General features: G+C 45.5%; 1 protein-coding gene across 1 annotated transcript; it reads left to right on the forward strand.

Moving 5' to 3' along the window:
- The first annotated feature begins 290 nt into the window (after nt 1-290).
- On the forward strand, nt 291-22,129 carry ECRG4 (ECRG4 augurin precursor). The gene is made up of 5 exons (XM_064143634.1): nt 291-624; nt 16,708-16,807; nt 17,509-17,556; nt 19,666-19,823; nt 21,746-22,129. The coding sequence occupies exons 2-5, from the start codon at nt 16,726-16,728 to the stop codon at nt 21,905-21,907; spliced, it is 450 nt and encodes a 149-aa protein (XP_063999704.1). The 5' UTR covers nt 291-624; nt 16,708-16,725; the 3' UTR covers nt 21,908-22,129.
- The last annotated feature ends 1,546 nt before the right edge of the window (nt 22,130-23,675 follow it).

Genomic DNA, 23,675 nt, shown 5'->3' on the forward strand with positions numbered 1-23,675 from the left:
ACTGCTGCAGATTTGTGAGGATTTTGAGCACAGACAGCATTTGTCATTTATGAAATGGAGCCGAGTTTCCTGCAGCAAGGTGAGCCTGCTGGTCATGTCTTCTGCCTCTGGCCCTCCTGATGACCCTAGGTGTGCCATCCCTCCATGCACCTCCTGGATACTGGGGCTCAGATCTGCTGCACCAGTGCATACTGGCTTCCAGCACCTGTAAGAAATTAAAGAGCACTAAAATACTCCCTGGAGCTGGTTGCTCATCGTAGAGCTGACACAAAAGCCCAAATTCCTTTCACATGAGAGCATGGATACATCTGCTTGCAATCATCTTTCTCCAGGCAAAGGGCCTGATTAAGCAGAAATGTGATTCTCCACACTTGGTCCAAGGAGCGTTCAGCAGATGCCTACAGCCAAGGGGCTGGGATCTGGGAGAGGAAGAATAAACGCGCCTTTCACGCCCGGCATCCCCAGCAGTCCCGTGGCTCCTGCGCTCGCAGCCTTGGTTGCTTCTTACTCTGCTTGCAGGAGACAGAACAGGCTGAAATAAAGAGAAACTTGTTCTGTGGCAGGAAAGGTCTTTTCTTCTGGCCAAGCATTTGAGAAGGAAACAGGAAGCATATTATTTTAAAGGTAAATTGATAAAATATCTGTTTGCTGGATGAAGGGGAGGAATATCGAAGATATATCAGCATTCTTTAGGAAAAAAAAATACTGTGGCATCTTATTCTTGCCCTGACAACAGCTGGGGGGTATTGTTAAGAAGTGTTTTAGCCTTCAGTGATCTGCAGCCTTGTGCTGGGTATTTTCCTTGCTGGAAGGATGTCCTTTGTGCGCGTGTGTGTGTGTGTGCGCGCACAGGAGTTTGAGTGCACCCTCTGTAGTGGAGCAGAAAGTAGTAGAAGTGGGTGGACATAGAGGGATTTCGCCAAAGTCTCTGGCAATGTTATTGTTTGTTTCCTAATATTTCCTCTATTGCAGCTGACCAATGAGGAAACAACTGAAAATTACTACTTTAATGAAAGTTGCTGTTTGTAGCACAGATGCATTATGGTTTAGGTACTTTTGTGGGTATGTCAGATTGCATTTCAAAACTTGCCTTTCATGCTGCTACACAAGAGGACTGAAGAAGTAATTTATAGGTGCAATTAAGAATGCCATGTTTGGGGAATAAAGGGAAGGTATTTTTAACAAAAGCAAGCTTGACAATTGAGTAGCTCAGCTTCACTGTCATTCCTGAAAGCAAGCTGAACACAGCAGCCAGAGCAGGCTTTTAATCCTCAGATCTGATCACCAGTTATTGTGTTTGTAAAGGTTAGATTGTCCCTCTCCCAGGATTGCTTCTTACCACCTCATAGTCCAGATAAGCTGAGGACTTCAATCAGATCTGAAGAAAGTGTACTTTGCTGAAGCAGCAATGCAGTTGTAGCCAGTGTGCCCCCAGGGCACGCGTGTCTCAGCCCAGCCACAGTGGCATCCATCCCATGGGACTGATTAAAACAGTCGGAAGTGACATTTTGCCACATGCCTGACTAATGCTGGCTAAGTGCAAGAAAATGCTGTGCTGGCAGGCTGGGCAATGGGATGTGGGACAAGGGGACCTAGGGCAAGGCAACCTGCTTTAAATTTGTTGTTTGGAGGCAGTTAAATCAAGCACCATCTCCCATGACAACCCAGTAGGCAAGCTGAGGAAGCGTGGGGTGGAAGAGCAGACAGTGAGGTGGATTAGGAACTGGTTACAAGATAGAATTCAAAGAGCGGTGATCAATGATGCCAGGTCCAGTTGGAGAGCTGTAACTAGTCGAGTCCCCCAGAGATCAGTGCTGGCTCTGGTGCTGTTCAACATCTTCATCAATGACATTGATGAGAGGGCAGACAGACAGAGTCTGCTCAGCAAGTTTGCTGATGACACCAAACTGCGAGGCTTGGCTGATATGGCTGAGGCTGTGTGGCCATCCAAAGAGACTGGGGCAGACTGGAGGGCTGGGCACAGAGGAACCAAATGAGGTTCAACAAGGATAAGTGCAGAGTCCTGCACATGGAGAGGAATAATAAACTGCACCAGTACAGGATGGGAGATGATCTGCTGGAGAGCAGACCTGGGAGTGCAATGTGCCCTTGTGGCCAAGAAGACCAATGGGATCCTGGGGTGTGTCCAGCAGATCAAGGGAGGTTCTTCTCCCACTCTACTCTGCCCTGGTGAGACCTCATCTTAAGTACTGCATTTAGTTTTGGGGTCCCCATTTTAAGAGAGACAGGGATCTGCTGGAGAAGGTCCAACAGGCTACAAGGATGATAAGGTGACTGGAGCACTGCCTGATGAGGACAGGCTGAGGGACCTGGGGCTTTGTAGTCTGGAGAAGAGAAGACTGAGAGGGGACTTAATAAATGTCTATAAATATCTGGGGGCTGGGTGTCAGAAGGGGATGAACAGACTCTTCTCACTTGCTCCCTGTGATAGGACAAAGAACAATGGATGTAAGCTGCAGCACAAGAGGTTCCACCTCAACACGAGAGAACTTCTTTACTGTAAAGGTCACAGAGCACTGGAACAGGGTCCCCAGAGAGGTTGTGGAGTCTCCTTCTCTGGAGACTTTCAAAGCCCATCTGGATGCATTCCTCTGTGACCTGAGCTAGATTGTATGGTCCGGCTCTGGCAGGGGGATTGGACTCAATGATCTCTTACGGTCCTTTCCAACCCCTGGCATCCTGTGATGCTGTGATGGTTAAATAGTGATAGACAGACACTCTTTAAAAAAAAAAATGTTGCATGCAAGGGCCCATTCACTCATCTGCATGTTTGACCATTGCAGTTTGTCCATGTGCACAGCAGAATGCTAATGTACCAATACAATGACCTGTGCTTCAAGAAGATTCAAAGAGAAACGTCTGCAATTGGGAAAAAAAGCACAGGAGAAAATGTTCATTTAGGACAGGCTGAAATGCAGAAGTGTTTGCATGCTGTGTCTGGCTTGGCTTACTATAGGCAGGACTTGAGGTACAGAAGGTTTTCTGAAAGAAATTACACAGGTTGTGATGTTTTCTGGAACTTCTCTCCTGAATGTTCATTTGGAAGTTGCAGCACACTGACACTGTAATAAATCCCTTCAGCTATTAGATATCTCATACTCAATTTAGTTTGCTTTTAATATGGCTTCATTCCCTGTGAATCTTAATGGGATATCTAATGGCTGTGTCAACGGCCTCTGAAAATGTTAATCACTGAGTGTGGTTACTGAGAAAAGATGATGAGGCCTTTGGAACCAAACAGTTAACAGAGAGCATGGATCAAACATGGATCTGCAGTTATAGAAAGGATAAGCCCTGATGTAGATCTGTCCTTGTGGCAGTCAGGTGTTCTGGTGGTTAGATCTCAGTGTAGCAATGGGAAAATGCACATTTTTGCTACACTGCTTTGTGAAGGCTGTGCTTGAAGAAAGTATGGATGGCATTCAGCACATGGCTTCCATCCTCAGCAGAGGCACAAGCACAAGTCCTTGGCTTCTGTATAGGGAGTAACCCTGAACCTGACCCTAGGGGTCTTACAGCTTCTGAGACTAAATGTGATTTGTCAAGGCCTTGCAGAACTGGGTTCTGCTTTTGCCTCTTGGTCTTTCCAATCTGTTTTGCTGCCACCTTTCAGCTGCTTTGCTGCTTACCTGAGGCCCCTCTGCTCCTCACAGCGCTGTCATCAGCTGTTGTCCTTTTCCAGATATTGCCTGAAGCCACTGCCTTAATGAGAAAATGGTAACAGTTAGGTTGAAGCAAAGTTGACTTTGGCTGACATTTTGGGATAAATTTGGAGCAATCAATTTCATAGGTCATTTGTAAATGTACAAACTCTGCATCGCCACCTGTCTTTTCCTTCCTTTCGTATCTGAGAGAGATGTGTTGATTTTAAGGCTAGAAGACATTGTTCTGGGCTGACGACCTGCATAATTCAGATCCTTTGACATCCTTATATAAACTCATGTTTCAGGACCAAGAAGAGTACTTGTGACAGAGAGTTTTTAGCAAGAAACACCCCTCTCCAAACCTACCCTTAATTAAGAAAAATCCACATAGACCAACAGAGTCCTTTTGAAGTTGTTTCGGTCTTGTCTAAGAAGAATGTCTTATAGCTTGTAACAAAGTCACATTCAGTGGGCATGCTTCAAGAAAGGAAATACAAATAAACCACTTGGAAAATATTTTTTTCCTAGTCCAGAGAAGGGCAACAAAGCTGGTGAGGGGCCTGGAACACAAACCCTCTGAGGAGAGGCTGAGGGAGCTGGGGTTGTTTAGCCTGGAGAAGAGGAGGCTCAGGGGGGACCTCATTGCTGTCTACAACTACCTGAAGGGAGGTTGTAGCCAGGTGAGGGTAGGTCTCTTCTGCCAGGCAACCAGCAACAGAACAAGGGGACACAGTCTCAAGTTGTGCCGGGGGAAGTATAGTCTGGATGTTAGGAGGAAGTTCTTGCCAGAGAGAGTGATTGGCATTGGAATGGGCTGCCCAGGGAGGTGGTGGGGTTGCCGATTCTGGAGGTGTTCCAGAAAAGCCTGGATGAGTCAGTGCCATGGTCTAGTTGACTGGCTAGGGCTGGGTGATAGGTTGGACTGGATGATCTTGGAGGTCTCTTCCAACCTGGTTGAATCTATGATACTCTAAACAATATGATATATTTTAACTCTGGAGTTTCTACTCAAAAATGCCTTATCAAAAACCCAGTTTTCCAGATGAGAATAATGTTAACACCGAAAATGTTCTTTCTGGAAACAGTGTCTTTCTTGTATACAATCATATCTTACATCAACTAGAGCATGTAAACTTTTTGCAAAAGGTGAAAAGCTTCCACATCCTTGTTAACACCCATCTGATAATTTCCCTCAGAAGTCAGACACTCAGCCCATTACACACACAATTAGGTTATAAGCGCTCCAGGAGAGAGGCTGCTCCACTACCTGCACATGCATTGCCCATGCACAGAATGCAAATATTACAACAGTAAACAAAATACACATGTTTTGTAACTGCAATTGTTCTTGTTACAAACTCTGCCTCAAATCAGTTCGGGTAATTTAATCCTGAAGCCGCTCACCTTGTCTGTGAAAGGAAAAGGCAGATAGATTTTCCAGTATATTATGATGCAGAAAATGTGCTTGGATCTTTGAGTATTTCTGGTTAGCACTATTTATTTACATAGCAGAGTGCAGTTCTCTGTGGATGAGAGCTTATTTTGTGATGTTTAAGTGTAAACCAGAGATTAATATGGGAGGGAAACCTCTGATGTGACAACAACAGGCAGACTTTGTCCATAATGAAACCACAGTGAGGGGATTCTGGCAACCTTTGGCTATACTTTGTTCCTTTTTTTTTTTAAACCTAGTCTGGAATTATCTGTGCCCTGGTGGGGAAATCAGTCTGTGCCTTGGGCAGTGGGATTTCTCCATGGCTATGGGAGGCCAACTGATTGTTTCACATACTGAGACTATATGTTTGATAGGAACTATATGGGAACAGTGACAATTGTGGGCGTTTGAGGGTTTTTGGCTTCTTTACTAAAACATATAACTTACAGCATATGCTCCCCCTTCTGACAAGAAGTCCTTGCTCTGCTATGCATTTCTCTCTTCTTTCTTCTATGTATTTCCTTTCTCTCTGAACTTTACAGTATGCTTTGTTTTAAATATAAAATAATAAGTCATCTAAAATCAGTTCTATGGAAAAGATTTTTCATAGGCACGGTTAGTGGCTTTGTAGTGACTCAGTCTTTTGGTTATACTGGTTCTTTTGGTTTGGGTTTGGGTTTTTTGGGGGGGTTTGTCTGCTTTGGTTGGTTGGCTGTGGCACCATTTCTCATGACATGGCCAACTCAAACCCCATGGCAAAAATTTTGTATGAATTGATCAAGGGTAAAATGCTGACTTTGCTAAATCCAATGACAGTTATCACAGTATCACCAAGGTTGGAAGAGACCTCATAGATCATCAAGTCCAACCCTTTACCACAGAGCTCAAGGCTAGACCATGGCACCAAGTGCCACATTCAATCTTGCCTTGAACAGTCCCAGGGACGGCGACTCCACCACCTCCCCGGGCAGCCCATTCCAGTGTCCAATGACTCTCTCAGTGAAGAACTTTCTCCTCACCTCCAGCCTAAATTTCCCCTGGCGCAGCCTGAGGCTGTGTCCTCTCGTTCTGGTGCTGACCACCTGAGAGAAGAGAGCAACCTCCTCCTGGCTACAACCTCCCCTCAGGTAGTTGTAGACAGCAATAAGGATTGTTGCATTTAAATCAATAGGGCCAAGTTGTTGTATTTAAATCAATAGGGCCAAGATGCTTCTTGTCCAGGTGCCTAAAATTTGAGCAGAGCAGGCTAGGCCTCTGAAAGGAGTTACTACGTCTGGTACTGCATGCTTCAAAGTATGATTTGACTCTGGTCCTCTACTTTCCTCTTTACTGAAAAAAAAACCCCACTCAGCAAGCTGCCTAACTGCTTTTCTCTGTGGCTCATGGAAATGATTGAGTCACCATCCCTGGAGTATTTAAAAGTCCTTTCGATGTGGCACTTTGGTTTAGTGGTGGACTTGGTAGCACTAGGTTAACAGTTGAGTGGTTGGTGATATTAAAGGTCTTTCCCAACTTAAATGATTCTGTGTTCTTAGCATCTCTGATTAAGCAGTAATTACCAACAACAAAGTTACTTTGCACATTGAGTGTTGTCCCTGAACCCACATTAATCAACACAAAAAATGATCATTTAAATAGCCATCTCAAAGAAGATTTTCCTAACTCCATTATTACTTGAGTGAAAACAAACAATCTAATGTCAGTGTGTGGCCTCTCTTAATCTATTACAGAGCAACTACTGTGTTTGTGCCATTTCTGTAAGGTACAAGAAGTCCTCAAAGGTTTGTCTGCAAGTTTAGTTGCACCTGTATGGCTAAACACTGAGCTGGGAGAGAAAGAGACCAGTGTTACCAGAGCATCATTCTGCAATTATGCTGTTCAGGCCCTCCCCATCTCAAAAATAATGTTTAACTGTTTTGTATTAGACTTACAGCCACTGCATCATTACTGATAATTACCCAGTAATTATGTTGTGGCCATTAAGTGGTAACTACTTTTTGCTTAGTAAGAGTACAATAGACCTGCCTTGCAGGGTGTGAAGAGATGTGAAACCAGGAATATGGTCTTTAAATAAAAATCACTGCAGTCTTCTTTAAAAACAAAAAAAGGAGTTTCACACAAAGCTTTCCACATAATGACAGACCTTGAGAAAGGAGGAGAAAGACTTTGTGTTGGTTTTGGTAGAAGTAAGCAATTAAATTGCTTGCCCCATCTTGAGGGATTACAGCCTCAAGATTCCTATTTCCAAAGATGAGCCTTTTTTTTGGTTAAAGTGTATGTCTGGTCTAGGCCAAAACTGAGTGATCTGGCCCAAAACTGGTGCATCTTTGATGGAGAGGAAACAACATGCTGGAGATGAATTGCAGTGTATTTGCAGTTTTGTGCCACAGCCATCCCTCATGGCAAGAGTTCCAGGGTATAAAAGCAACTCTGCTGATGCTCAGAGGAGCCAGCAGGGATTTCAGAGACCTGAATTTGCTTTGGTGAAGGAGAACCAGCTGAGCCCAGAAGTTATGCAGCCCAAGTAGGAGGACAGACAGCATTAATAGGCCCTGCCAGGTGCTGGTTCTGGCCCTGTGAAGGTCTTCGAGATCAGAGCCAAGCAGCATTCCCTTCCAGCACCTACCAAACAAAACTTGAGGAGAGTAAAGAGTTGGGGAAGAAACGCCTGCCTTTCCAGGGGAGCCACACTGCTGTAGGATTTTGTGAGATCTAACAGCAGCAGACTGGCATTTAATCTTTCTGAGATAAATGGGACTCCTTAGGGCTGCTATGACTACGAATCTGTGTGCATGAATATTTGCAGGACAGACACCCAAATGATCACAACAAAAGAAAAAAAAATCTCCCCTCAAATTTCCACACCCTGTAACCACTGTACTGCTGAACTGGCACCCAGCCTTTGAAGCTGCTGGCACCTCAGCACAGCCGGGGGCAGCGGGGCTTCATGCTGCAAGATTAGAGATGTCATGATCTCTTAGTCAGCAGCAGCACAGAAAGACTAGAGAAAATGCATTCTCCTGGAAACAAATCAAACCATACAGCAGAAAGTAATCCACCAGCAAATGAAGAGAGGCATCGCCTAGCTCACAGACAGGGCTTAAGTCAGGGCATTGGTGAAACTGGAAAGCACAGATATAAAGCAGGGCCAGCAAGAGCAGCCACAAAGCAGATCAAGAGAGGTGTAAGGTCACACATGATAATGTCAGCAAGACAAGTGAGGTTTCTGCTCCGATAACCTGAGAGTCTTGCTTGGAGCTGGGATGTGCTGTCTGTTATTAAGGTTCCCAAAGACTGTCGTTCGACCTGAGGAGAGAGCAATCACCTGCCCTCTGCTGTGTCTGCTGTGGGTGACTTTGTTGCATGTCAACCATCTGGGCAGGCATTTTGTGTGCTGGGAACCTGCCTCAGGCAGGCTGGCAGTGCTGCTGGAAATTTCATCCTGTGTGATTCCTACCTGCTTGGGAAGGCAGGCAAGGGAAAGCAAGTTGTTTTGTTTATGCTAAAAGTGTCTGGCAGGCTTCAGGCGATGTTCCAGGTCCTGTGCTTTTAAACAGGGACTTCAAACTGAGCAAGAGGTGGCAGCAGCTGTCTGGACTGTGCTCCACTTCCTTCCTCATGACATTGCACCCAACCACATGTTTAGTAGGCATGCATTGTGTCCCTGGAGGTCTATGAGCATTATGTCTGTGATGGGGAGGTGGCAGTGGACATGCACAGGGCTTGCCCTGCCACCCAGACTGTCATGCATCGCTGCAGGCTGCCAAGGCACAGGGAAAGAAACCTTAGGTAGAGCTAACATGTCACTCTCTAGTCTTTTGCTTCTCAGAACGAAAACTTGTTCTGCTAGTACACTTCTCTGCACAGGCAGAGATCCACTCCCAAGCATGTCCAGATTTAATAAGCGTCTTGGCCATCTGTAGAAGGTCATGAAGACACCCATTTGGCCTGCAGGAGCCAATTTTAGACATTGCAGGACAGTTAAAGATGGGACAGGAGGAGAGTGCAGTCTGATCGGGGTGCTCAGGCAGGATGGGATCAGTGTGGATTGAGATCAGCCTCTCTCTGCTATGACCCACTCTAGGGACAGTGAATACTGAGCACTACGTGAGCTGGACCCCTGGCTCTTCCTTAGGGTGCAGTAGATGTAACACCCTCCTCCAGCAAAAGGAGGAGCTCTGTTTCATTAGTTTCACCCCATTCCCACTTGAGCTGTTAAGTCTAAAGCAGTGGCTTTGGGAAGCATAGCCAGGTTTCCAAGTCATCCTCCAATTTATGCTGGCCTCAGCTGTGCTTTGGAAAGGCTGGTGGTACTCACTGAAGGAAGAGACTCCTGTGCACTGCTCTGTGAAGGGATTTAGGACTGCAGGTGGTGAGGGAAGGAATATTCCTACAGCTGTGGCAAAGGTGTCTAAGTCATAGAATGACAGACTGGATGGAAGGACCTCTAGAAGGCATCTAGCCCAGCCCCCTGCCATAAGAAGGGATCCCCAATTAGATCAGGTTGCTAGAGGCTCATCAAGCCTGACATTGAATGTTTCCAGGGTTGGGGCCTCCACCACCTCCCTGGACAACCTAGTCCAGTGTTCCACCACCCCAGTAGTAAAGAAATTCTTCCTAATGTCTAATCTAAACCTATGCTTGTCTAGTTTAAAACCATTACCCCTTGCCCGAGTGCCGCATGGCTTTGTGAATAGTCCCTCTCCAGTTTTCTTCTAGGCCTTCTTCATTCTGGTACTGAAAGGCCACTATAGGCCTCCCCAGGGCCTTCTCCAGGCTAAACAACCCCAACTCTCTCAGCCTCTCTTCATCAGAAAAGTGCTCCAGTCCTCTGATCACCTTTGTGGCCCTCATCTGGCCATGATCCAGCAGGTTCGTGTCCTTCTCTTGTGGAGAGCCCCAGAGCTGGACACAGTACTCCAGGTGGAGTCTAAAGAGAGCAGAGCAGAGTGGCAGAATCAACTCTCTTATCTGCTGTCCATGCTTCTTTTAAAGGTGGTCAGGCTTTCAGGAAACCCCTCACAGTTTCCCCTGGCCTTGCAGTTGCCGACATGACAACACTGTCCCCGGACCAGCGTTCTGGCAAAGCACAAGAGAGAAATGCTGTTCTCATGATGTGATGGTTTGGGTGTTCCCCGCCCCCCCACACTTTAGAAATCACCCAGACTAGACTCAGCCAGCTCTGGGAATATAAATGAAGCTATTTATTTACAGCTAGCACAATATACAAGCAGATATTTACAGTATATACAGTTATAGACAGAAATAGACAAGGGAAAAGGTAATACAGAAACACAACTCCCCTCCCAGAAACCTGAGTCCCCAGGAGTGGCTCTCAACCACCCCTGCACCTTCCCCCTGCCCCTCTCAACCTTACCTCAGTCCTAAGGAAGAATGGAGGTTCAGCCAAGAGGTTAAGAAGCAAAGGTGAGTGGCAGGTGAGGTTAGGGAGTTGCAGCTCAGTCAGAAGCCCAAAGCAGAGTGTGACAAAATGGCCAGAGTGTTATCTAATGTTTACTTTCTTGTTCAGCAAGACTCTGAGGGGAGTAGACATCACCATTGTTTTCCTTTCACAGCCTGTGATCTAGTTCTTCTCACCAAAACTTTCTACCCTGCTTCAAACCAGCACACATGATGAGGGTTTTGCTGGGAGCCTGAGAAGATGGGGCAGGAGAACTGTCAGTGGTGCAGGGACACTCTTTAAGGAAGAGCTTAATCAGGGTAGATAGTGTACAGTCCCACAATGTAGCACAAGGTCAGATAGCATAATGTTATCATATCGATAGGACCCACTCCATAAGTGAGCCCAGAATTTGGGGGAAAGAATAAAAATATGTTCAAAGCACTAAGACAACAATAATGTGAAGGAAGAGGGGTGATAGACCCAAACTGTGAAGTTTTAGATGTTAAAGATTTTACATTTACTTGTCATTGAGTAGTTCCAGGCTGTTTGTTGGGTGAGTGTGGGGGCTGTTGGGTTTGAGGTTGTGTTTTTTTCTTAAAGAGTATGTATGCATTCTAGATGTGAGTAATAAAATAGGGGAATGAAAACAGGTCAAAAATAGCTCACAAGTAAGAGCTCAGAAAAATTGTTCTGAAGCAAAAGAAGAAGAGTCCCAGGAGACAGCAGTGAAAGAAAGAATGATTGAGATGAAACCAGGCTGTGGTAATGTACTACAGACTGTCTCCATCTACCTTCCTGTTAGATCTGAGTGTGGACTGGCTATATACTTCCAAATTCATCCCAAAAATCTACTGGGGGCAGTGGAAGAGGAAAAGGAGAAGGACTTTTTTAGGAAGATAATATTTTTTATCCTTCTGTGGAAAGGTAGTGGCCAGGATCAAATAGCATTGCTGAATTAATCTTCTTCTCACTGTGCTTATCACAAGAGCAATAAGGTTAATTCTGTAGTGAGGGCAGCAAAGTGCTGTCAGCTAATGAAAGGAGGAGGATAGACAGACCAAAAGACACCAGTTCTTATCTAATGGTGTCAGCCAGAAGCTACAAAAAGTAACAGCAGTAGCCAAGTATAGGGGAAAGGAGGGGAAAAAAGGCTATTTGAAGGTATTTTCTATGGAGGATACAAATTTTAAGTATTAATTACTAACATGAACCAAACAAATGATTGACCAGCTGAGATGCAATGGATGAAGCACATCCCAAACCATGTTTCGAGTCCAGTGAGACTCACAGCCAGCAAAAAATACATTTTCCCTAAACTATAGGTGCTTGTCCTGGGTCCTGGGACAGGTCCTGTCAATACTAGGAGGACTCTGAAGCAGTGGAACAAATGGTATGAAACTCAAAACATACTGGAAAGAACTGACTGATGACTTAAATGTTCTTCCTTCTGTTTGGAAGGAAAACACAACTCCTGCAGTTTTCTTGGAACAGGCTGTAGAAAACAATGTGGAGTGCCAAGTGCCACTGTCCTAAGGCCAGTATGGACGGGATATCTTCTAAAAACCTTATCAACAGAAAAGAATCATATTCTGTGTGTTGGGAACACTGTTCAAGGCTGCAGTGTTCCTGATCAAACGGGTGATTTCTGTAGACCATTAAAATCATCATAGAATCAACCAGGTTGGAAGAGACCGCCAAGATCATCCAGTCCAACCTAGCACCCAAACCTATCCACTCAACTAGACCATGGCACTAAGTGCCTCATCCAGTCTTTTCTTGAAGACCCCCAGGGACGGTGCCTCCACCACCTCCCTGGGCAGCCCATTCCAATGCCAATCACTCTCTCTGGCAAGAACTTCCTCCTAACATCCAGCCTATACCTTCCCTGGCACAGCTTGAGACTGTGTGCCCTTGTTCTGTTGCCGGTTGCCTGGGAGAAGAGACCAACCCCCACTTGGCTACAATGGCCCTTCAGGTAGTTGTAGACAGCAATGAGGTCACCCCTGAGCCTCCTCTTCTCCAGGCTAAACAACCCCAGCTCCCTCAGCCTCTCCTCATAGGGTTTGTGTTCCAGGCCCCTCACCAGCTTTGTTGCCCTTCTCTGGACATGTTCCAGCATCTCAATATCTCTCTTGAATTGAGGAGCCCAGAACTAGACACAGTACTCAAGGTGCTTCTTTGCAAAAGGTGAAGTCTCATCTCCTGCAATCCCTGGACTATTTCCAACCTACCTGCCTCCCAAGTTAGTAAAGTTGTGCCAGGTCTTAGTGTTATATCCTAAGTATTTTTATATTTGGTTTTTTTTTTTTTTCCCTTGAAAATCCAGATTTGGGGGTCCTGTGGTTGCATATGCATTTCATCTACACTTTATTAAAAAAAAAAATAATCCCATTGTGTTGAAACACTTGAAAACATGAAGCTTAATAAAGGGAGAAGGAAAGAAGCCAAGATGAATCTTTTTAAGGCAATCTGTTGTGCTTTGTGTTTCTGAATATCTTTGAGTGGCCATTACTGATGCTATCGTCTCTTACATTTTAATGAACACAATGCAGTTCTCCCCGACAGCTACCGCGATGAGATGCAGAAGCAGAGGTGTCTCTCTGATACTCAGGAAGCTCTCTGCAGGCAAATCATACAATAAAAAAAAATATATTCAAACACCTGAAAATTCAGCAATGCTTTGAGGCAGAGGTATTTTTTTCCCCTGTGTTAAGATCAACCACAGACGCCTGTGACACTTTAGGTAATTGTAGAAGCCGCTGGGTTTAAAAATGCTAAGCATAAACTCAGAGACTACACAGATGAAACAGGGCTCCCTGAGCAGTTGTGAAATGTGCACTGAACTGCAGAAGTGTTTGAAACATCAGGCAGAATCTTACCTGCTTACCCTGAAAAACATGCATAAGGTCCTGCAGACTCCAAAGGCAATGCTGACTGGCAGTAGGTTCAGCAACTGGGATTTCTCCAGCTCCAGCAAGCCCCTTGCATGGCTTCTGCCCTTTGTTTCTTAAGGTCAGGCACAGAGTGGATTTCTGTTGGATTGCTCCCAAATTTCTCCCTCAACATGCAGGATTGCAAGACCATATCCCAGCCCCATGCTGGGGAAACAGTGAAACCTGCCAGCTCCATCCTGCTACCCTGCTGTGGGCGTTCCTCCAATTAGCAGTCCCCATTACTTTGAGGGGCTTGACAAAGTTTTACAGACATCATGAAAGAGGCCCTACTGACTGTTCCCCATCCCAAAGCTGTGTGGGCAACAGTCCTGCTTATGGCAGTAATTAACATCCTTCAAAAAAGCCTCCACACCAAAAGCCTACTGTTGGCACCAGTGGTGATGAAAGACATGTAAGCCAATTACATCATTAAGAGCAAACTTGCTTCCCTAGACCCTTTGAGGATCCTGTGCATCAATGCTGGCAGAAAGCTTCCAGCATCTAACGTGCTAACAGGGCTAAACCCAGCCCTAAGACAAGCCTTATTCCTCCATGTTAAGGAAGGGATGTTTTAGAGAGGGTGATGTCACTGCTGATGGAGAGGTTCCAGGAAGATACAGTTGTACCTGAGTCCTGTGCACCAGCAGCTGTGAGTTTAGGTGGCAAACAGCAGGAAGGGGTGCTGCAGGCATGTCAGTAAACATGGATAATCACTTCAAGGTAAAGACTACTACTAATAACAAAGTAGTCACAAGCTGAGCAGAAAATGGTGTCTTACTACTACACCAGGACAACACTGCCTAATCCTTGCAACAACCTGGAACAAAAATAAAGATTGATAGTAACAAAACATCAGTGACATTTCCCCACTGCCTTTGAAAAGAAATGGTGTTACCTTTTTACACAACTTTTTTACTATATGTCAAAAGCTTCTTTCTCTTGAACTAGGAATGTGACTTCTTCTGGGAAGATACTGCTCTCAGTTTAACCTTGACCATTATATTCTTTTGTCATCACTTCCTCTACCACTGGAGCAATGACTTTCTGCAATAACCTTGCACTTGAGTCAGTCCATTCCTCGGGTTTCAGCAGTTTCTTCAGTCATTGTGATCAATTTGGTATCTGGAGGAGGTTTCTTGCCTCGTAATCCCTTATCCTAGAAGCATCAGGTACCTGAAGTGCTGCAGTGCACCAGCTCCCATGCAAGTCTTGTTACAAACTGATCAGCTGAACAAAGCATCCTTTGCCATTACAGTGTAGCAGTAGACCATAAATATTCATGAGTTATCACTCTGGTTTCATAAATTATCTGCATTATGGCTGCTTTAGGTAGTCTTACAGTTCTGTCCCTTCTAGCTATATTCTGCAACTAGCTATCCAAAATTCTCAGATGGCTTCAGTAAAAAGGTTCTCAACATTAAGCTGATGAAAGAACACATTGATTCAGAAAGGGCATTTGCTCCAACACAGAGTTGAGACCTGAAACATAGGGCTATAGGGAAAAAACACTCAAAATCAGTGACAGAGTGGACAAATTAATTCTAGTTCTCAGCTGCATGGGTGTCAAGCTGGGCTACCTGCCTCCTGTGGGAGTGCTTAAATCACAGGAGTCTGGAAGGTGCTGCTGTCTTCTGCTCCATCCTCTGGAATTTGTGGCTCCTGCAGAGGCCAAATGGTGCTTTGGCTGGAGTGGCCACATCACTTTTTCAAGATGTTGTCACTGCTGCTTCAACTGAACTGAGAGGCCTGAGTACTGTCTTGAGGGTGCTGGGGGATAAGAGGGGCGCAAAGTGAAGTGCTCTAAGTGCAGCTCCAAGTACTTTTTCCAGAAGGGAAAGATGCATGGGGCAATAAGGGGTGGTATCCTGAAGGCACATGCAGGCTGGGGAATCACTGAGGACCCAGCCTGTGCTGGTGCTCCTTCTGCATTTGATGGCAAGTGATAGAGCCAGACAAAAGGGCTTTCTCCTCACCCTGCCTGATTAGCTGTGCCATAAATAGCACTGACAGACCTCAGGGAGCTGCCACACCACTGCGTGGCTCACTCACCAAGCACAGCATGGTGAAGTATTCGGTAGACATATTTATATACAATTAAGATATATACAGCACACACAGTGTGTGTGTGTATACATTCATCTGCAATCTGGAAACAATCCATGGACCATGGACCTGAGGCCCAGTGCTTGCCAGATTTCTCACAAGTAGGTTACAGAGAGCCTAGCTCTCCCTTGCCTCCCCCCCAGATCCCTCACTGTAGCCTGGAATAGCTTCTGCTAGAGGCCATGTGCCCACAATGGTCTCCTGAGTGTTGTGAGCCTGCTGCAAGGGAAGAGAGAGGTTTGTGTCCAAGGATGGACAAGGATTTCACTAGACTTCATCTGAGGTTTTTCTGGCATATGCAGGGGAAGGAGCTGAAAGAAGATGAATTCACTGAGGGAAGCTTAAACCTGAATTAGGAAAAGGCAGGAAAGTTTAGGACTGACTGTAGTTCTGATCCTGATGAAGAAGGACTTTCAATTTGTGAGTTTGGCTTTTGGTCTCTGAGCTCTTAGTGTAAGCTTAACCTGTCTGATATAGAAAAATAAATCCAAATGATTTTTTAAAGGCTGGCCAGCTGAAATGCTCTGCAGTATTCTATGGACTCTGGCGGGTGTGAGGGAAGGAGAGAGAAAACTCCCTGAGCTAATTCACCTTTGGTCAATTCTGATTTGTTCTGCCACCAAGACAAACGCTTGATTTCCATCTGCTGTTACAGGCAACTCGCACACTGCCTTTAGAGCAGCGAAAAGTCTAAGGACGTCCTGCAGCTACTTGGTTTTTTTTAAACTCCCTGCAAGAAAAGGCAGCACCGTTTGCTGAAAAGTCTTCAGCAGTTGCACTGGATGAGGTGCAACCGCCAAGAACCGATAACCAACCAACCACCACCAGCAGCAAAACCACAACACAACCCCCCCACAAACCTAAACAATCGCTGCTGGACGCTGGTGAATGTGCCACGCCTAACAAAAGGCTTGATGCCTTGTCCGTCCGCAGCGCATCTCGCTCCATCCAGCGCACAGGACACAAGCTCCTGGCAGAAGCCCACCAGGCTGCCCTCGTCCCCCTCCCCTGTGCGCCTCCCCGCCCCTCCCCGTCGCGTCGGGACGGGCCGAGCCGTCCGGGCCGGGGCGCGGCGTGGGGCGGGCGGGCGCGTCCCTTCGCTCCGCTCCGTCTCCGTCTCCGTCTCATCTCCATCATCTCCATCCTCTCCCTCTACCTCCCGCCCAGGTGGGTCGCCGCACCGCCATGCCGCCGCCGTGTCCCCGCGGGGCCCTGCCTGTAGCTGCTCTCCTCCTCTTCCTCCTCCCGCTGCTCTGCGCAGCCCCCGGTGAGTGAGCACCCGCGTCCGGGCTGGGGTGGCGGGAACCTGGCCGGTGCCGCAGGTGCCGTCTCGGGGAGCCCGGAAAAGCCCTCCCCTGGCACCATGCGTAGGCGAAGTACTTTCATCGCTCCAGAACTTGTGCGAATTGAGCAGCTTTTTTAAAAAAGCTTAATTTCGAGCGCAATTAAGCAGTTTGGAGCAGCCGAGCGTTTCCAGCGCTCCTGGTGCGCTCTTCAGCCGCAGGCTAAAGCCTTGGATCTCCTGTGGGAAGAGGCTTCAGAAGGACAACAGCTTTGATGTGCTCTGGGACAGGCTGCCAGGCAAAATTTTGCAGCAACTGCTGGTTGTTGTTGCTCCCCTTGCTCAGTGACCAGGGTTTTCCAGGTTATTGTGCCACCCTGGATGCCAGATCATGCTACCAGCACCAGGTGCAGTTATCTGCTGGAAATTATACGACTTTAATTGGTGAAGGTGAAGCTCCAAGCTTCCCTTGTCAAAAAGAGCTGAAGACAGAATGCTGGGGCATCAGAACCTTCCCTGCAGCATATGTTGCACTCAAGCATGAAAGAGGGAGAAACTTGCTGCAGAGTTTTGCCTGCTGGGCTGTAGCTACGACAAGAAACACTTTCAGTATTTCTGGGGAAATTATCTTGTTGATTTTTTTTTCCTTCTTGGTACTTGTATGTATTTTGTTTTTCCTTGTCTAGATGTTTCAAGGGGAAATAAGCTTAAACTGATGCTTCAGAAACGTGAAGGTAAGTAAAGAGACATCAAAATACTTTATCTTCTTTTTCACTTAGGTTGCTAACAGCCAAAGCTGCTCACATTGTCACTGTCTCCAACTCTCAGAGGGAAGGCAGAGGTGTACTGTACAAGCACTCAGTTCAAAGCTGGTTGCACACAGCTGCTCTTGCTGCATACCATACCAAAACCCCCTGTGCCTGCATATCCCTTTTGTACCAGCCGAGCTGGAGAGTCTGCTTATCGTGACCCCCTCTGACAACCAGGCAGTATGCTTATGCTTTTGCATCATGTATAGCACCTACCTTGTCCGGTGCATGCATGGCAGATGTGGTGTTTAGCTGGTTTACCCTGGGAAGTCACAAGACTTTCCAAAAATGTATAAGACATGGATATACTACCAGCTCAGGTGCAAAGAAGAAATTTGGCAATCAGAGCTTGCTTGAAATACCTTGACTCTTTGCCTCACACATGCTTGGAAGACTGCTCTCTCTAAGGGAGAGATGATGGCTTGCTGGTTGAGGAGAGGGCATGGAAACAGAACTGGCTGGAGACAAGGAACTTTGTGACAGCTAAGAGGAAGTTTTGGTTGCCTCTCAGCTTGCTCTATGGCTGAAGTAAAAGAATTGATATCCTTCTCAAAGGCACTCCCAATTCTGCAACAAGCCTGCCCAAATGCCCACTGGATTTTTTACAGGCATAACCCACCAGCTCTTGACAGCCCTAAACCATGCATGGTTTTCTGTGCACTTGGTTTCCCTCACTCTTCTGCAACACTTGCATACAGGTCGTAGTGACCACTTGCAATAGCAAGCCTCCCTGCATCACACTAGCTGTCCATTTGTTTGTTCAGGTTCCCTGGGTGAGAGGAACACCTAAAGAGAGACTTTTGGAGCATGCAGACCATGTGGCCTAGATGAGGAAGAACTGCAAAACACTGAACTGATGGATGGAGGGATTATGTAGCCACTTAATTCCAGCATAACTCCCCTTTTCCACTTGTGCACTAAAGCAAGCAGGCTAAGTACACAGTACTGGTCTCTTTCTGGCAGTGTCCCTTGTTTGAGGCTCATTTACATGATGCTTGTTCAGCTGTCTCACTTTCCTGCAGTAACATCCAGATCAAGCACACAGTATGTTCTGTTTCCAGCTCATCACTGCAGGGCAGCCTGCTGCTTCCTACTCTTCCTGTGACAACCCAGCTATTGCTTTTACCTCTTGCATCTCCTTCCTGATGCAATCGTTTGCTTCAACAGTTTTCACATCTCCACCTGATTTCCCTGTGTGTCTTGACCCTCATCATCCTCCAAAAATGCCCATCCACATCCATATTACTAGTGCATCCCTTGTTGCAATGAACCCTCAGAAGTTAGGACATTCCTTCTAGTCTTATACATGCCAAACACCATACCACATCTCATATTTCCAAGCACAGCAGGGAGCTAGACAGTCCTCACATCCATACCTTTCAGAGGTACATAAACTCCTCTAGCAGCCACAGCAAACTGTCTGCTTCCTAAGTATGGGGACAGCCAGACAGCATGTTTGAGTCTGGCAGATTGAGAGCATTTCCATACATCCACCAAGCGGTGTGCTGTGAAAGCTGGACTGGCTTTTATCTTCAAGTACACTGGGCAGTTAGTAGCATTCCTGATTTAAAAGCTACATTTTTACACAACAGATTAAAGAAACCCTATCTTTTTATGTGTGTCTGGTAAGTTAGCTGTGTTTTTCCAGCTACTTCAGCCTTTTTTTTCCTTCACCTCTCATTTTCATTTCGATTTTTTTTGATTTCTAATACAGCTGGAGCAGGCCAGTCTCCTCTTTTCTCCTCAAAGCACACATTGCATATATACTCTTTGGATGTTTTAATTTAAATTCCTCGCTTAGCTTTTGTCCTTGAGCTTGAGCAGCTTTTCAAAAATCCAAGAAAATGAGGGTAGCTGAGAAACCCTGTCACATCACTGACTCCTGGGTTTATTGCTCTTAATGCTGCTACATGCATCGTGCTGCCAAACGAGAAGCACTTTCTTACTTGCTGCAAGCAGTACACTTCAGGCTGACGAAAAATTTCCTGGCATGCCTTTTTTTTTCTTTTTTTTTGGTGGGGTAATTAATTTCAGCCCCTGTTGCCACAAAGCCTGAGGTGTCAGTGAAAGAAACAGCAGCCAAGGAGTTCCTAAGCAGCCTGAGACGCCAGAGACGCCAGCTGTGGGATAGAAGCCAGCCCGACGTACAGCAGTGGTACCAGCAGTTCCTGTATCTGGGGTTCGATGAGGCGGTGAGTGGAAAGCTTTCAGTGAGTGGCTGTGAGCCTGGACACACAGCCACAGGGGCACCCAGGGAGAAACTGCCATGCTTCTGCTCACAGACGTTGTGGAGTTTTATAAAGCAGTAAATGTTGCACAGAAATACGAGCTCTCTTACTTCTTAGATTTCTGCATTATGTGTTAGTAGAGAAAGATGACGTTAAAATCGTGCATGGAGCTCTTGCCTGCTGCCAATCTCAAACTTAATAATGGATGTATGAATGAAGTTTGTTCTGAAAAACAGGCAGCCAGACCTGAAGCAATCAATTGCATTCCAGGAAATTAATTTGGCAGCCTCAGCCTAATCAATTTGCTTTTGGACGTGATGAGAAATCAGCACCAAGCTGGCCATGACTGGCATTCCTCAACGGAACTGCACTAACATCAAGTACCTAATGCACGGGTGTACCTCTGTGCTGTGGGCAGCTCCCGATCATCGTGAGCACCAGCAGCTGTGTCTTGACTCCAAATGTGAAAGGAAAATGATTTGGTGCAGCCAACCTTCCTTCAAAAGGGAGAGATACAAATTAACTCTTGTTTAAAAAAAAAAGATAAAAATGCTGGTGTGGAATCAGGAGCACCCAGCACTGCACGAAGCCCTACTAAATAGATGCTGTAATAGGGCAAAAAATGTTCATTTACTTTTGGTCCCACATGCAGAATAATTTCTACCGTAATGAGAGGTAAAAATAGTTATAGATGTTGAATTCTTGGCTCGTGTCAGCTGCATGAATACATTTAATGAGATTGCGCTGGCACAGGCAAGCTGGAGTACATTTTGGACCTTCGTGCTATGTGGATTGCTTAGAAGATGAATGCACTCATTTTCAAAGCTGGAACCATTAGAAAAATAAGCCTTTGCTTGGACTGAAAGAATGAAGGATACATTTTTTTTTGTTGCTCCTGGACATTATGCAGATAAAAATGACTTTCTAACAGCAGGGCTATATCCACTTCCCTCCCCCCAACAGCAACAGGAAAGATGTGGGTTAATGCATCAGAAACCAAAGACAGGGGGCAAATACTAGGAGGTAGCAAGGAAAAAAACATGAAGATTAGCTGAATTATTCTCCAAGTTCTTGTGTGCACTTCAAAAGCTGAAATGAGGCCTGTTGTGGGATACAATGAATTCAGTTAGTAGGTTTTCTTGAGTATTAAGCCACAGTTTTAACAATGAAATAACTGTTTGTCCCAGGGAAGGACTTGGGCCATACTTATCCATTGTGTATTTTGCAAAACGTTTTTTTCAAATCTCAGCCAAAAATATTTCCAAAGACTCATTCAGATGGAAAGGTTTTGCCTTGGCAAGTATTTGATATCCTTGCACACAGTTTTTTCCTCTGCTGTTCTGAGCAGAATTGAACTGCTTATTGCATTTCCATAGCTAGAAGGCTGCACTGTACCTTCACTTTTATCCATACAAAATGAGAGTGAAAGGTCACAGGCATAAAGCGAAAGCCTCTTGCACCACTGGCAGTCAGGGACATCTTGACTAAAAGCACGAGGCAACAGGGAATCAAACCTGTCAAATTTTTAAGTACAAAACATGGAAATGTTTTCACATTTCACCACTGAAAAGGTAAGAGAAACATAAAAGGTGCTCAGTGCATGTCTCAGTTGCAGGAGCTCTCAGTTTAAGCACTTTATGGTGGGCAGAGGGTTGAGGATGGCTCATGGATATAGCTGGGCAGGGCAATTCCTGTGCTTGGGACCCCAATAATCACATGGAGAAGGTTGGTACAAGTCACAACCCCCCTCCTTAGATCTAAAGATTTCATTCTGACAAATACCTAAAAGATTTGAATTTCTGAAGGAGACAAAAGGCACCACTTCTGTTTTATTCACTTTATTGTAAAGTTTCAGGTTTGGAAAGTGGCATTTTCTTTTTTGGCAGAAATTTGAAGATGACATCTCCTACTGGACAAACCTAGGGCGTGCTCGTAATGAATACTACGGTGGATACTACCAACACCACTATGATGAAGATTCACCAATTGGCCCACAGAACCCACACACTTTCAGGCATGGAGCAGGTGTCAATTATGATGATTACTAATGTCATTTATCCTATTATAGCTGGTGCCTATAGGGCTGCATTGGGCAAGGCTGAGTCCTCCCTCTCTCAGAATGCTCTGCTTTCCTTCCAGTCATGTAAAACAGCAAGAGTAAAGGAGCTGCCAGACTTCAAAGAAAACAACATGACTGTTTTTTTAATCCTCATTACTTAGTAGTACACTGTATATAAAGTGTTGTAGAAATAAAGCTTTTTTTGATACAATCAACAGGTTGTCTTTATTTAGTAGTTTGTGTCAGCAGGTTTCATTCCAAGTGTATTACTACAGATTCTTTATCAAAGGGCTTTTTCATTTCCTCTCCTAGCATCAATTACAAAATTACATTCTATCATCTAGTTTGGCATACACAATATGTAATCGAAGTCAGTACATTTCAGATGTGCACATTTGTGCCAGCAAGAAAATTCAATTATTCTTAGGGGAAAACAACCCAAAAACACTCCTCTCCATTGAAGTGCTGCCTCCTCTGTTTTTTTCACATCTACTGCACAGAGCACTTCAAACTTGTGTGAGATGGCACCTCCACAGCAGGCTACAGGTGTTCACAAAAGCTAAATTAAGTGCAAAGTAGCTCACCTACCTGCAAAGCCTGTGAAAAGAAAAAACCTCTCCATGGAAAGAGATGCAGGAACCCAACTTCAGAAGTAATTGCTGAGATGCAGAGAATCTAACTTAAGTTAGAGACCAAGTGCCAGGCTCCACATGTGAGTCACAACAACCCCATGAAACTACAGACTTGGGAAAGAGTAGCTGGAAAGCTACCCAGTGGAAAAGGACCTTGGGATGTTGGCTGACAGCTGGCTGAGCATGCATCAGCAGTGTGCCTCAGTGGCAAAAGCAGCCAATAGCATCCTGACATATCAGAAATAGCAGAGCTAGGGAAGTGGTTGTCCTCTTGTACTTGGTACTGGAAAGGCCACATTTCAAATACTGATGTAAGTATTGGGCCCCTCACTTGAGGTGCTGGAATGTGGCCAAGGAAGGGCATTGAAGCTGACATCTCTAGAGCTGAAGCAGGATAGAGACAGATGAAATGTGTACTGCAAACTACAGCAGTCAGACAGCATGGACACTTTAAGCTGGCTGCCACACAGAGCTTACAAGAAATTTCCAAAGCATGGATCATGGTAACATTCTTTACACGTTTTGAGTATAATTCCTACTCTTCTACTTCAAGCACCCATTGGATGAAGGACTGGTGTCCAGGAGAGGCAGCCTAGCACTATCCTACTCCTAGCAGGAACGCTTCCAGGGAGGCAGCTTTTTGTTGAGGAAGCCAAATTGGACAAACATGTTAGTCACTTCTCTGCACGCACGGATACACACTAGCCTAATGTGCTCCAAAACTCCAGCTTTCCCCTCGTTTTTGGAGTGCTTGCTCTTAGCAGAATCCTTGCCAGTTTAATCAGTTTAAAATGGAGTATTTCCTTAGTAGAAGCCTCTTTATTCCACATACGGGAAAACTCTTTTGCACAGCTGGAAAACACCTATTCCTAGAAGAATACTTCCATTTTGTGTCCTATCAAAAAAAAACCTGCATCAAATTTGGCAACAGTCAAACCATGCTGATAATTTCCATCATTTCCCAGAATTTACAACAACTGGGAATTCAGAACTGCTGAATAAGGAAAAAACAAAGTCCTGTAAATAAATACCATCGCTCTCTAGGCCTTTGCAAACTGTGTCCATTCCTGCAGCCTGACTTAGTTCAGCAGCTCTCTGTGCCTTGCAAGCTCACAACACTACAAT

The sequence above is a fragment of the Pogoniulus pusillus genome, chromosome 5 (assembly GCF_015220805.1).
Source record: "Pogoniulus pusillus isolate bPogPus1 chromosome 5, bPogPus1.pri, whole genome shotgun sequence".
Classification (NCBI taxonomy): domain Eukaryota; kingdom Metazoa; phylum Chordata; class Aves; order Piciformes; family Lybiidae; genus Pogoniulus; species Pogoniulus pusillus.

Coding starts and splice junctions, on each gene's coding strand:
- ECRG4 (XM_064143634.1), top strand. CDS start 16,726: ATGCCGCCGCCGTGTCCCCGCGGGGCCCTGCCTGTAGCTGCTCTCCTC. Junction 16,808..17,508: donor GCTGCTCTGCGCAGCCCCCG/GTGAGTGAGCAC, acceptor TTCCTTGTCTAG/ATGTTTCAAGGGGAAATAAG. Junction 17,557..19,665: donor GATGCTTCAGAAACGTGAAG/GTAAGTAAAGAG, acceptor AATTAATTTCAG/CCCCTGTTGCCACAAAGCCT.